Source organism: Monodon monoceros, unplaced genomic scaffold (assembly GCF_005190385.1).
Source record: "Monodon monoceros isolate NGI ecotype Baffin Bay Population unplaced genomic scaffold, NGI_Narwhal_1 Super_Scaffold_18, whole genome shotgun sequence".
Classification (NCBI taxonomy): domain Eukaryota; kingdom Metazoa; phylum Chordata; class Mammalia; order Artiodactyla; family Monodontidae; genus Monodon; species Monodon monoceros.
Window position 1 is genome coordinate 160,549,913 of NW_021703774.1, and position 11,876 is coordinate 160,561,788.

The 11,876-nt window shown below is 55.0% G+C and overlaps 1 protein-coding gene across 1 annotated transcript in view; it reads left to right on the top strand.

Moving 5' to 3' along the window:
- The first annotated feature begins 974 nt into the window (after positions 1–974).
- The window catches only part of CRYBG2 (crystallin beta-gamma domain containing 2), a 24,361-nt gene continuing 13,459 nt past the window's right edge, over positions 975–11,876 (top strand). Inside the window, exons 1-5 of the mRNA XM_029230983.1 lie at positions 975–1,174; positions 7,604–10,193; positions 10,606–10,653; positions 10,741–10,853; positions 11,024–11,153. Of these exons, the coding sequence (XP_029086816.1) occupies positions 1,152–1,174; positions 7,604–10,193; positions 10,606–10,653; positions 10,741–10,853; positions 11,024–11,153 (2,904 nt within the window). The 5' untranslated portion in view covers positions 975–1,151. The remainder of the gene's footprint in view (positions 1,175–7,603; positions 10,194–10,605; positions 10,654–10,740; positions 10,854–11,023; positions 11,154–11,876) is intronic.

Sequence of the window (11,876 nt, forward strand, 5' to 3'; positions counted from 1 at the left end):
TGCAGGCTCTCTGGAAGCCAGGAGCGGGCAGAGGCCACAGGCATTTGTGGCAGGCATGCCCACAAAGCCCCTAAGGCCCAGGGCAGCTGGTGCCAAAGGGCTGGAGGCCAGAGGATTCCTGGGAAATCAGCAGTTGGCCTGAGAATCAGGAGCCCTCACTGTGTGACTTAAGTCATGTCAGTGTCCACTCTGGGCCTCACTTTCCTCGTGTGTAGAATGGGAAGGGGTGAGTTAAATGCTGAAGGGCCTTTCCAGAGCTCTGCCTCTTTGTCCAGATCTTGTGGCCTAAGAGGCAGTCTCTCTTTAAGGCAGCTCTGCTTGGTGTCAGAGCTCTGCTCAGCTTCTTCTGTGACCAGGAGGGCAGCTGGGGTGTCAGGGGTACCCTGAAGGCAGGGGAGTGATGCTGTTACCCAGTCTCTGCCTCTGCTTTCCCTCAGGCCCAAGCCCAGAGCCTCTCAGAGTTGGACCTTTGGGCAGGGAGCCGTGGCTCCTGGCTTTGGAAGCGACGACACAGCTCAGGGCGGTCTGCTGAGCCACCGGGGCGCCTACAGAGGCTAGCAGTGGGCAGCGCCTCTGACCTGGCCAACTCTGCCTCTGTGGGGCCAGAGAGCCTGGCACTGGCGGTGACCTCAGCAGAGCCTGCTGGGACCAGGTGTCCCTCATGCCCACCACCAGCTCCTGGATGTTTGGAACAAGGATTTCCAGGCTGCACCTGCCTGCAACCCCCGTACAAAGCCCAGGAGATTCCTCTGAGGCCTGAGCCACCCAGCAACCCGGAAGACGTGCGGCCCCGCCCAGCATCCTCCCCCAGGGCAGAGGGGGCAAAGGGTGAGCCTACCAGCGCAGGGCCAGCCCTGCCCGAGCCAGCCCAGACTCTACATGAGTGTCCCTCTGCCAGGAGGACCTGCTACCACATCACCGGCACCCTGCAGGGGCGTGGGCAAGCACCTGGGTAGGAGACTCAGGAGCCCAAACTGGCCCAACCAGCTCCCCACGCCTGCGGCCCTGAGGAATCCAGGGGCTGGCAAGAGCCTCCCCAGGGCCCCCGCCCCATCACAGGGTGCCTGGCGGACCTGCCTCAGGAGCCCCGGCTGAGAGCCCCACCACATCAGGGGAGCACGGCCCAGCGGCAGGAGCTCCAGGCTGGCCAGATGCCTGGGTCCCCGCATAGATGGTGAGTCGACTTTGCCCCACGTGCAGCAACGCGGGGAGGGGAAACCGGCCTGGCTGCCCCCTCTTGGGTCTCTATCTTGTCTCCGGGCTTCTCCAACTCAAGGCCCATTCATTCAGTTCCCTGGGGGTGAGCTGACCCTGCCATCCCCTCCCCTTCCCAACTCTGCCCTCCTTTCCCTCCCCTCATCCAAAGGCTACATCCTGGGGCCCAGTGCTTCCCTATTCCTCTGTCCGACTGAGGAGGGGGATATCCTGTCATGGAGAGGATGGGGGACGGATCACCTTATCCTCAGCAACACACCCTCATTCCCTCGTTCTGTTCCGGAGACCACATTCCCAGCCTGAGAAGAGGCTCTCAGCCAAAGTGCTGTATGTCCTGGGGCAAGTTGCTTAACTTCTCTGGGCCTTGAGTTGTCAGGTAGATTTGGTAGCTGGAGATGAGGAAGGAGGAGGTGGTTACAGGAAAATACTTTGAACTCTAGAGAGTTGGGCTGCTGAAATAGCACGGATGATTTTTTTAATAAATTTATTTATTTATTTATTTTTGGTTGCTTTGGGTCTTTGTTGCTGCACGCGGACTTTCTCTAGTTGCGGCGAGCGGGGGCTACTCTTCGTTGCGGTGCGCAGGCTTCTCATTGTCGTGGCTTCTCTTGTTGCGGAGCACGGGCTCTAGGAGCGCAGGCTTCAGTAATTGTGGCATGTGGGCTCAGTAGTTGTGGCTTGCAGGCTCTAGAGCTCAGGCTCAGTAGTGGCGCACGGGCTTAGTTGCTCCGCGGCATGTGGGATCTTCCCGGGCCAGGGCTCGAACCCGTGTCCCTTGCATTGGCAGGCAGATTCTTAACCACTGCGCCACCAGGGAAGCTCAGGGATGCTTATTAATAAAGCTTCAGTCACGGCAATAATTACCCCACATGGTTCTGTGTTGGCAGCCACGGAGTCAGGCACTGAGTTTCCCAAGCCTCTGTTTTTAATTTGTGTTGAAATTACTTTCCTGAATCTGCCTGGTGGGCTCAGAGGTGGAAGGATGTGTCCCCTAAAACTCACTGAAGAGGGGATGAACATGGGATCTCTCTAGAACCACCAGGAAGGGCACTGGGCCTCAAACAGGGCTCTGAAAATTTCCTAACGATGATGGTGGTGGCTGTCGCTTATGGTTCGTTTTTTAAGCATAATTCTATTTAATCCTCACAACAGCCCCATGAAGTTGGACTAATCCTGCTCTCCACCTTCCCACCCCAATTACAATAGGGAAACTAAGGCTCAGAGAGGTTTCATCACCTGCTCAAAGTCAACTAGAAAGTGAAGGGCCCAGAATTTGAACCCGGGTACCTGTGTTCTAACTACTTCTCTCTCTTGCCTCTAACGGAGGCCTCGGTGGCCCTGTGCAAGCAGTGGAGTGTTGAGTGTGGACTGCAGAGCTTTCTGTAACCTCGTGGAGCAGATTTGGCAGTACTGTGTCAGCAGAGGCAGCATCAGGGATGACCAGGCCTCTGGGCAGGAGTCAGGGTAATGATTCTGTGACAAGGAAGAGGGACATGTGCGACCCAGGCTGGCTCAGAGACCTGCTGCGGGGGGAGGTTGTGCTCCAGCTGGGGGAGAAGGGCTGCAGAGAAAGGGAGGGTGAGTGGGAGGGGCAGTCCTTGGAGAGGGGAAAGGAAGGAGCAAGGCGGTTCATCTGGGGGACTTGGGCTCCATCTTCTACTCCCTGACTATTTTGGGCACAGGTGGATAATGACAGACTCGCAGGAGGCAAGCGCTCACTTAGAAAGGAAGGAAGAGGACCTCCAGGGGTGTCATCCTTCTCTGTTCCCTTTCTGGGGGAGGGTTCTCTGGGCCAGGATTGGCAACTGTGGGGGGTGGGGAGGCACAACGCAATTGGGTCTGGAAATGTAAGATGTGTATGCATCCAAGTGTGTGCATCTGTTCAAATAAGGGTGAATTTCAAGAGGAGGAGGGCTGGGGGCTGTGAATTGACTCTGTGTGTGTGTGTGTGTGTGTGTGTACTGTTAATGTGTGTGCATGTGTCACTGTGTTTGTGTTTCTGTGTATGTGTGTGACTTGTGTGTCTGCTGTGTCCCTGTGTGTATATCCCCGAGTGTCTGTGACTGACTCTGTGTTTGTGTGTCTGACTGCGTACGTTGGGGTAAGCATCTATGTGCGTTTTTGTGCCTGTGTGACTCTGTGCGTCTGTGCCGTGTGTGTCTGTGTGTGACGTAGCACAAGCTTGTACGCCTGTGGGCTGGTTTGACCTAGTTTGTGGGTGACTCACAGGTAAGCGGGGAGAATCCAGGATGTGTCGGGTTAGATGAGGCTCTTTCCCACACTCCCCCTGCCCCCTCCTCAGCCTCTCCCTTTCCCAGCCCCACACACCTGATTTGGAAGGCACAGGTTAACCTGTGACAAATCCACCTATGGTCTGGGGCCCTGAAGAAGAGAGGGCTCTGGGAACGGGCATCTCTGCTGGCCTGGGAGAGGCATCCTGGGTCATTGGGGTGTGTCTTCAGAGGAAGGACAATATGGGGGAGGGCTATAGGCAGGCAGATTCCTGCATAGTTTGAAGAACATTCTAGCCATCACAACTATTCAGGGATGGGACAGGTCAGCTGTCAAATTGCGACCTCCCTGTCGCTAGAGGTATGCAAGCAGAAACAAATGATCACATGCTTGTGGAATGAATGACTATCGGGAGTGTTGTCCAGGGGCTGGATTACCAATGGCTTCCTCTGAAGCTGCTCTCCTGTTGCTTTGCCAAAGCCTATGGAGGCTTTCCAAATGTGGTTCCTGTTTTTATGTCTAATTCTTTGACTTCTGGACTCCTAGGATACCACCTCCAAGAGAAAATTGGCTTTGGATGAACCTAACCAGGGCCTAGTGCATCACGTGACACGATTAGTGCTGAATGAATGAATGAATGAATAAATGACTTAGAACCCAGGCTTTGACCCTTACTGTCTGCTGTCACGGACAGGGAATCTCAGCGAATGGTAGTTGTTATTGTTATTCAGAAATGGAGATTAGACTTGGGACAGGGGCTCATCAAGGCGTGAAGCTCCATGTGCGGGGGAGCCTCAGCAAGGAGGACAGGGGAGAGGGTCAGGCCTCAGGGAAGTGCTGCAATCCAGGGCCTCAGGTGTCTGAGTGTGTCGCTCTCAGGAATTCTGGCCCGGGGAAAGGATTACGCATCCATCTCAGTCCCTCACCTCCCCCATATACAAGGCTTTTCTGGGGCCACTCAGACCCCGTCCTGGGCCACTCAGACCCCGTCCTGGGCCAGGCCACATGTTGTCACAGCCACCAGTGGTCCCCAAGTCAGGTCAGGCTTCCCTGGGCCTCATCCCCATTCATCTCTGCCCGTCATAAAACCTGAGTCACTGCTGGGGCCACAAGACAGGGCCAAAGTTCTGGGTTCTACCAGCCTCTCAGGAGGGAGGAGAATAGAGAGGGAGGAGGGAAGTTGGGGGCATGGGTCCATTTCCGGCCTTAACTGCCCTTATAATGGTCTGGGGGCTGCCTCACAGAAAGGAGGAGCTGAAGACAGGCTGGTACTGAGGCTGATGTGGAACAAGCTGACCTTTTGGGTCCTTGAGGCCTGAGAATAGGATTGCCCTGCTCAGTGCAGCCTGGAAGTCGTAGTAGCTGACTGGCCCCTCCAGGACTGTATGGCCTCCTTTAAAAGTAAACCCCCAGGGGCTTCCCCCTCCAGGGGCTTCCCTGGTGGCGCAGTGGTTGAGAGTCCGCCTGCCGATGCAGGGGACACGGGTTCGTGCCCCGGTCCGGGAGGATCCCACATGCTGCGGAGAAGCTGGGCCCGTGGGTCATGGCCGCTGAGCCTGCGCATCCGGAGCCTATGCTCCGCAACGGGAGAGGCCACAACAGTGAGAGGCCCGCGTACTGCAAAAAAAAAAAAAAAAAAAAAAAAGAGGTGAAATAAAAGTAAACCCCCAAACCACAGAGTCTAAGTTTACCAGATACATCAGGGAATTTGATTCGGTGGTTAAGCACTTAGGATTGGGTTTAACTCTTGCCTCTGCTACTGTGTGACTCTGGGCAAGTTTCCTAACCTCTCTGAGCCTTCCCCCCCTCATGTGCAAAGTGGGAACGTTTGTTTATAATTTTTTAAATTATTTATTTATTTGGCTGCGCTCTTAGTTGTGGCACGTGGGATCTTTTAGTTGCAGCATGCACATGGGATCTTGTTCCCTGACTAGGGATCAAATCCAGGCCCCTGGAATTGGGAGCACAGAGTCTTAACCACCAGACCACCAGGGAAGTCCCTTGTTTATAATTTATAAATAATTTATTGTTTTTTTAAATTGAGGTGTAGTTAATTAATAACAATTTATAATTGTTAGTTTCAGGTGTACAGCAAAGTGATTCAGTTATATGTATCTTCAGATTATTTTCCACTATAGGGTATTACAAGATATTGAATATAGTTCCCTTTGCTATACAGTAAATCTTTGTTGCTTATCTATTTTTTTTTTTGCTTATCTATTTTATATATAGTAGTTTGTATCTGTTAATACCATACTCCTAATTTATCCCCTCCCCTTCCCCTTTGGTAACCATAAGTTTGTTTTCGATGTATGTGAGTCTGTTTCTGTTTTGCATATAGATTCATTTGTATTATTTATTTATTTATTTATTTATTTATGGCTGCATCGTTGCTGTGCGCGGGCTTTCTCTAGTTGTGGCGAGCAGGGGCTACTCTCCATTGCGGTGTGTGGGCTTCACATTGCGGTGTGTGGGCTTCTCATTGCGGTGGCTTCTCTTGTTGTGGAGCACAGGCTCTAGGCGCGTGGGCTTCAGTAGTTGTGGCTCATGGGCTCAGTAGTTGTGGCACACGGGCTTAGTTGCTCCACGGCATGTGGGATCTTCCCCGGCCAGGGCTTGAACCTGTGTCCCCTGCATTGGCAGGCGGATTCTTAACCCCTGTGCCACCAGGGAAGCCCCTGTATTATTTTTTAGATTTCATATTCAAGTGATATCATAAAATGTTTGTCTTTCTCTGTCTGACTTACTTCACTAAGTATAATACTCCATGTTGCTGCAAATGGCAATATTTCATTCTTTTTTACAGTTGAGTAATATTCCATTGTATTTACATACCACATCTTCTTAAGCCAGTCGTCTGTTGATGGGCAATTGGGTTGCTTCCATGTCTTGGCTATTGTTAAGAGTGCTGCTATGAACATTGGGGTGCATGTATCTTTTTGAATTAGAGTTTTCATCTTTTCTGAATATATACCTGGGAGTGGGATTGCTGGATCATATGGTAGCTCTATTTTTAGTTTTTTAAGAAACCTCCATACTGTTTTCCATAGTGAATAATTTGTTCTTTACGAGGAAGCTTATGAGCCAGTGTTTTAGTTTATAAAGTGAGTTTTTTTCTTTTAACATCTATTTCTTTTTTTAAAATTTTAATTGGGGTATAGTTGCTTTACAATGTTGTGACAGTTTCTGCTGTACAACAAACTAAATCAGCTATATGTATACATATATCCCCTCCTTCTTAGACCTCCGTCCCCGCCATCCCACCCATCTAGGTCACCACAGAGCACTGAGCTGAGCTCCCTGTGCTATATAGCAGTTTCCCACTAGCTAGCTATTTTACACTCAGCAGTGTATATACGTCAATCCCAATCTCCCAATTCATCCCACTTCCCCTTCCCCCCTCCACCATGTCCACACGTCCGTTCTCTGCGTCTGTGTCTCTATTCTTGCCCTGCAAATAGATTCATCTGTACCATTTTTCTAGATTCCACATATATGCGTTAATATACGATATCTGTTTTTCTCATAAAGTGAGTTTTTATTCTCTCTTACTGGATGCTGACAATAACCCTGTGAACCCAGCATATACTCTTGTTATTCCAGTTTTGTGCCTGGGGGCCCTGAAGCTTGCCGGGGAGAAGTGGCTGCCCAAGGTCATCCTGCTAGTGAGTGACAGGGCCAGGGGGAACCCAACTTTGCTGGAGGCCAAAGCTGTCTTTCCTTACCTTCCTTTATAGCGATCAGAAACACAGTCAGAACATCACTTGCCTAATTCTCAGTTTTTCGGTTTTCTAGTTTTCAGCTCCTGGAGGACTAGCCCCAGGGCTCCTTGGGCAGAGTCCCAGCCCCATCCACAGACCAGTGGGTCAGACCCATATGCCTTTCTGCTCTCTCCCTTCTCTCTCCTTCTAGGCTTAGCCCTTAGCTTCACCCCTTGAAGGACCCTGGCAAAGAGAACACCTGAAAGTAGGGAGAGGGGTGGGAGATCTGAGAGTATCGTGCCCGGTTTACAGATGAAGGAACAAAGGCTCCAAAGCTCACATGATTTGCCTGCGGTTACTCATCCTGACCTTGGCAGGGGGAGTGATTCTGCACTGCAGACAGCCACCCTGACCACGCCCGACCCTGTCTCTCCTCTTCCCGGCACCCTCTGCAGTGATCTGGACCACAGTGAGCCAAGGACACCTCAGGATCCGTTGCTGGGGCCCAACAAGGAGGAGGCCAGTGGGCCCCCAGCTCGGGCCAAGGCCCGAGTGATGAGTACCACACTGACATGGCGGCAGTGGCCCCCTGCCCAGGAAGAGAGCAAACACCGTTTTCACAAGGTGTCCCTGGTATCAGGGGCCCAGCTGGAAGTCCGCCAGGAGGAGATGTCTGAGTATGGCCACCGTCGGGAGGAAGTCAATGGCTTTGCTGCGCTGGAAGAAGAGACTATGAGTCACCAGGGTCCCAGGGACGGGACTGGCTCCAAAAGCCTCCAGAGCCATGGGCCCATCTTCTCCAAAAAGTACACGCTGCCCCCCAAGCAGAAAAGGCCAGTGGGAAGGCCAAAGGAGGCTGTGGACCAGGGTGATGGCAGTCCCCAGGACCCCAGGACTGAGCCACCGAGCCCAGGAGCCACGGCCAAGACTGAGTTTTTGGCGCTGGTGCATGGGCCCCATGAGCCCAGGCCCAACCCAGGTGTGAGTCTCACCGGCGGGAGCTCCCGGAGCCTCGAGGAACGGCGGGTGACACGCACTGTGCAGACTACCATGGTGGTGGGAGGGCACGTGCACCGACAGGTGAACAGCTCTGTGACGAACTCTGTGGGGCTAACGCTCCCGAGCAAGGCCCTGCCCAGGGGCCGCAATGCTGCCCGCGTGGTGCAGGCAGTGGTGGTGAGCCCCCGAGCCGAGGACTCACCCAGCCGCAGCCAGGCCCTGGAGCTGCTAAGTAGCCTTGTGCCTGCTGGGTGGAGCCCACCCGCCAGCCGGTTTCCCAGGCCCCTGGCTGCTGTGACAAGGAGTCCAGGTCTGGGCAGCACAGAGGGTGCAGCCCTGGGGCAGCTGCCTGAGACGGGGACAGCAGAGCCAGAGGACGGATCTGTCCTGGCTCCCGCAGGCTTCCCGGACTATGCCCACCCGCCTCAGAACCAGGATGTCCCTGCAACCCACCTGGACCGAGACCAGGACAAAGCCCCAGATGCCAGGGTCTATGAGGTCCCAAGCGTGCAGAGAGCATCCAGCCCCACCCAGCTCCCTCTCCAGACCTCTCAGGGTCACACACCAGTACCCTCCTCTCCCAGACTCCAGACCCAAACCCCCTCCCTGGGCCTAGGTCACCCCCCAGAGCAGCCGGAAGTACCTACCCATGCTAGGGCCCAGCTGACTCTCGAGCCCAGGGGACCCCAGGCCTGGCCCTCCGTCGAAGGGGAAGGGCATCCAGATCCCCCTGCTGCCACCAGCCTGCCCACGGTGAAGCCTGAGGTTCTTACAGTCCCTGGACAATCTCTTGCTCCATCCTCTACAAGAAGGAAGGCTGTCACCAGCCCAGAAGGTCTTTCTGCTCCATCCTCCCCAAGGAATAATGTTGTTCAGGACTCTGAAAATGTCCCTATCTTCTCCCTTACCCAGAAAGATGTAGTGCAGAGCCCTGGGGTTCCTGCTGACTCATCCCCTAAAGCAACCAAGGTTGCCCAGGCCCCAGAAGGCAGCCATAGCACCCAAAAAGAGGTTGTCCAGAGTATTGAAGGCAGCCTTGCCCCTCCTCTCACCAAGGAGGAGGCTGGTCAAGGCCTGACAGCTCCTGCTGTCCCACCCCCCAAACAGGAAGGGGAGGTTCAGGAATCTGAGGAGAGCCCCATCTCATCTCCTACCCAAAAAGAGGTTGTCCAGGGCCCTGGTGCTTCTACTGTCCCATATTCCACCCAGAAAGTAGTTGTCCAGGGCCCTACTGCTCTCATTGCCCCCTCCTCCTCAGGGGGCAAGGTATCCCTCAGCCCAGGAGGCCCCCCTGCCCCAAGGCTGATAGGAGCAGAGGCCAGCCTGGAGTCCCAGCTTGTCCCTGACTCCACCGAGGGCAAGACGTTCCCGGAGCCATCAAGGGAGGAGGAGGAGGTGGACCTGACTGCTGACCTGGAGATTTTCCTGGACACCCTGCGGAGTATGGAGCCCCCCGAGATCCTCCGCACTCACCGGCTGCCACGATCGCCCCGCTCCTCCTCCCTGGCCATATACGCCACGCTGCCTGCCATCGAGGAGGACCAGCCTGGGCCATGGGTGCTGGGACCCAGCCCCCAGGGGGTGCCCGCACTGGAACCAAATGAAGAGGAAAAGGGAGAGGAGGAGGAGGAGGAACCACAGAACCCCTACCTGAGCGACAGTGAAAAGCTCCAGCGCAGGCAGGAGAAAGCCAGGCCCAGCCCCTCCTGGGACTCCCACCCTGCCCGACCCCCCCAGGTCTCTTGCTCTCTTCTGGAGATGATGAAGAAGCACACAGCAGGTGCCAAGGATGCCCACCCAGAAGTCGGGCCAGAGTGGCAGGCAGGCAGCCGGCCCACTTCCCGTCTTGGAGGCAGCCTTCTCTTTGGGGGCCTGGTGCCTGCCCTCAAGGAGGCCCCCACTTTGGAACCACTGGACACAAAACCATCCGCTCTACCGCCCCACAGGGCACCAGGGCTCAAGAAGGTGCCAGGACAGCTGCCCCTGCTCTACAGGGAAAGGCCACCTCCAGAGAAGCCTGCATGTGCCCAGTCCCCGGAGGGGTGGGTAAGTGAGGCCTTGGGTGGGCAATGCAGGGGGCCTGGCCTCATCTGGGCCAGGGTTTGGATGGTGTGAGGACCATGATACTGGGGGGCAGAGTCTCCAGGGGCCAGGGGCATGGGTCTGAGGTCTAGTTCAGTGTGACCACATTTCTCTGGGCCTCTGTCTCCCTATCCAAACAGCAGATTTGCACTGTAGATTCCAAAGGGCTTGATATCTTGGAAGCTGGGGAAGGGGACAGCTTCCAGGGACAGAGTGATGAAGGTACCAGGGGGTTGGGAGCAAGTGTAGCATCCTTTGTGGGCCAGCTCTTTGGGGGTGGAGGGCCATAGGGAGGATGTGGGGTTCCTGGAATGGCAGGTTGGGGGAGACAGTAAGGAGGCAACCCCATAAGATCTATCACCGCTCTCCATTCCAGAGCTCAGCGTTGAAGACCCAGGGCAAACTGAACACCAGGCCTGGAAAGGTAGGGAGTGGGGGGCAAATGGGTGGGGCAGCAGGAGGTGGGGGATCTGTGGACAGGGCCTGAGGACCCCCTCTGTGCCTTCTCCAGATGACGCTCTTCTCGGAGCCTGGCTGCCAAGGCAGCAGCAGGGAGGTTTGGGAAGACACTGCTGATGCTTCCGGCTGGGCCCGCGTGGCTTCCATACGGGTGGTACGAGGCTGGTGAGTCCGGAGTTCCTGGCGGGGTCCTGCGTGTGAACCTGGGGGATGTGAGGGCAGTGGGAAGTGCCCAGTGAGAAGTGCCTGGCAGAAACCCCCTCAGCTACCCAGAGACCCTGTCTCGTGGGTACATCGTCTCCCCACTCAGTGACCCTAGGTCTTTGTGCCCGCAGCTGGGTGCTATACGAAGAGCCGGCGTTCCGGGGCCAGAAGCTGGTCCTGCCTGAAGGAGATGTGGAACTTGGAGCTCTGGGGCCAGCATGGAGTACCCAAGGCATTGGCTCCCTGAGGAGGGTTGTCCGGGTGAGTGGCTGGGTGTGGGGGACCAGGTTTTGCCCATCTGCCCTAAGCCCCAGGCCCTGAGGAGGGAGACAGCCTCAGGTACCCAGAGTTGGAATTTCTGGGAGAGATCATATGGGATCGGAGCCTGGAGAGGGTTTATCATGTTCTCACCTGTAAAGTCCTGACCTCGGAGCCAGTGGGGAAGAAAAGGATTCTGGGTGTGCTCAGCCTGGCTTGGGGAGGCAGGGGCCAGGCAGAGGCCAAGCTCCAGTAGCTCCAGTTAGTGCTGAAGAAGGATTCAGTTAGAGCAACAGAAATGGGTAGGGGTGGCTGTGAGCACTCAACTCCCCAGCCCAGGCCCAAGCTTTCAGGCCCACGGCCAGAACCAAGGTGCCATGGATGTATGTTGATTCACGTGCTCACAGATGCTCTTTCATGTCAGCTGTGTGCCCGGCACCACACCAGGCAATGAGTAGGTTGGGAGATCTGCTCTCTGCCCTGTAGGACTCATGGTCAAGCTAGGGTATGAGGGCTTGGTTTGAAGCAGAAAAGCCATATAAACAGATTAGAGATTTAGAAACATCCCTCTGGTTGCCAGGAGGAGAAAAGACAGGGACTCTGGAGACAGGAAGACCAGGAAGGGCTGTGATTTCCAGCCAAGGGGAGCCTCTGAATTTTGAGGGAGGGGTATATGGTTTGAATTTTGAGGGAGGGGTATGTGGTCTGAATTTTGAGGGAGGGGTA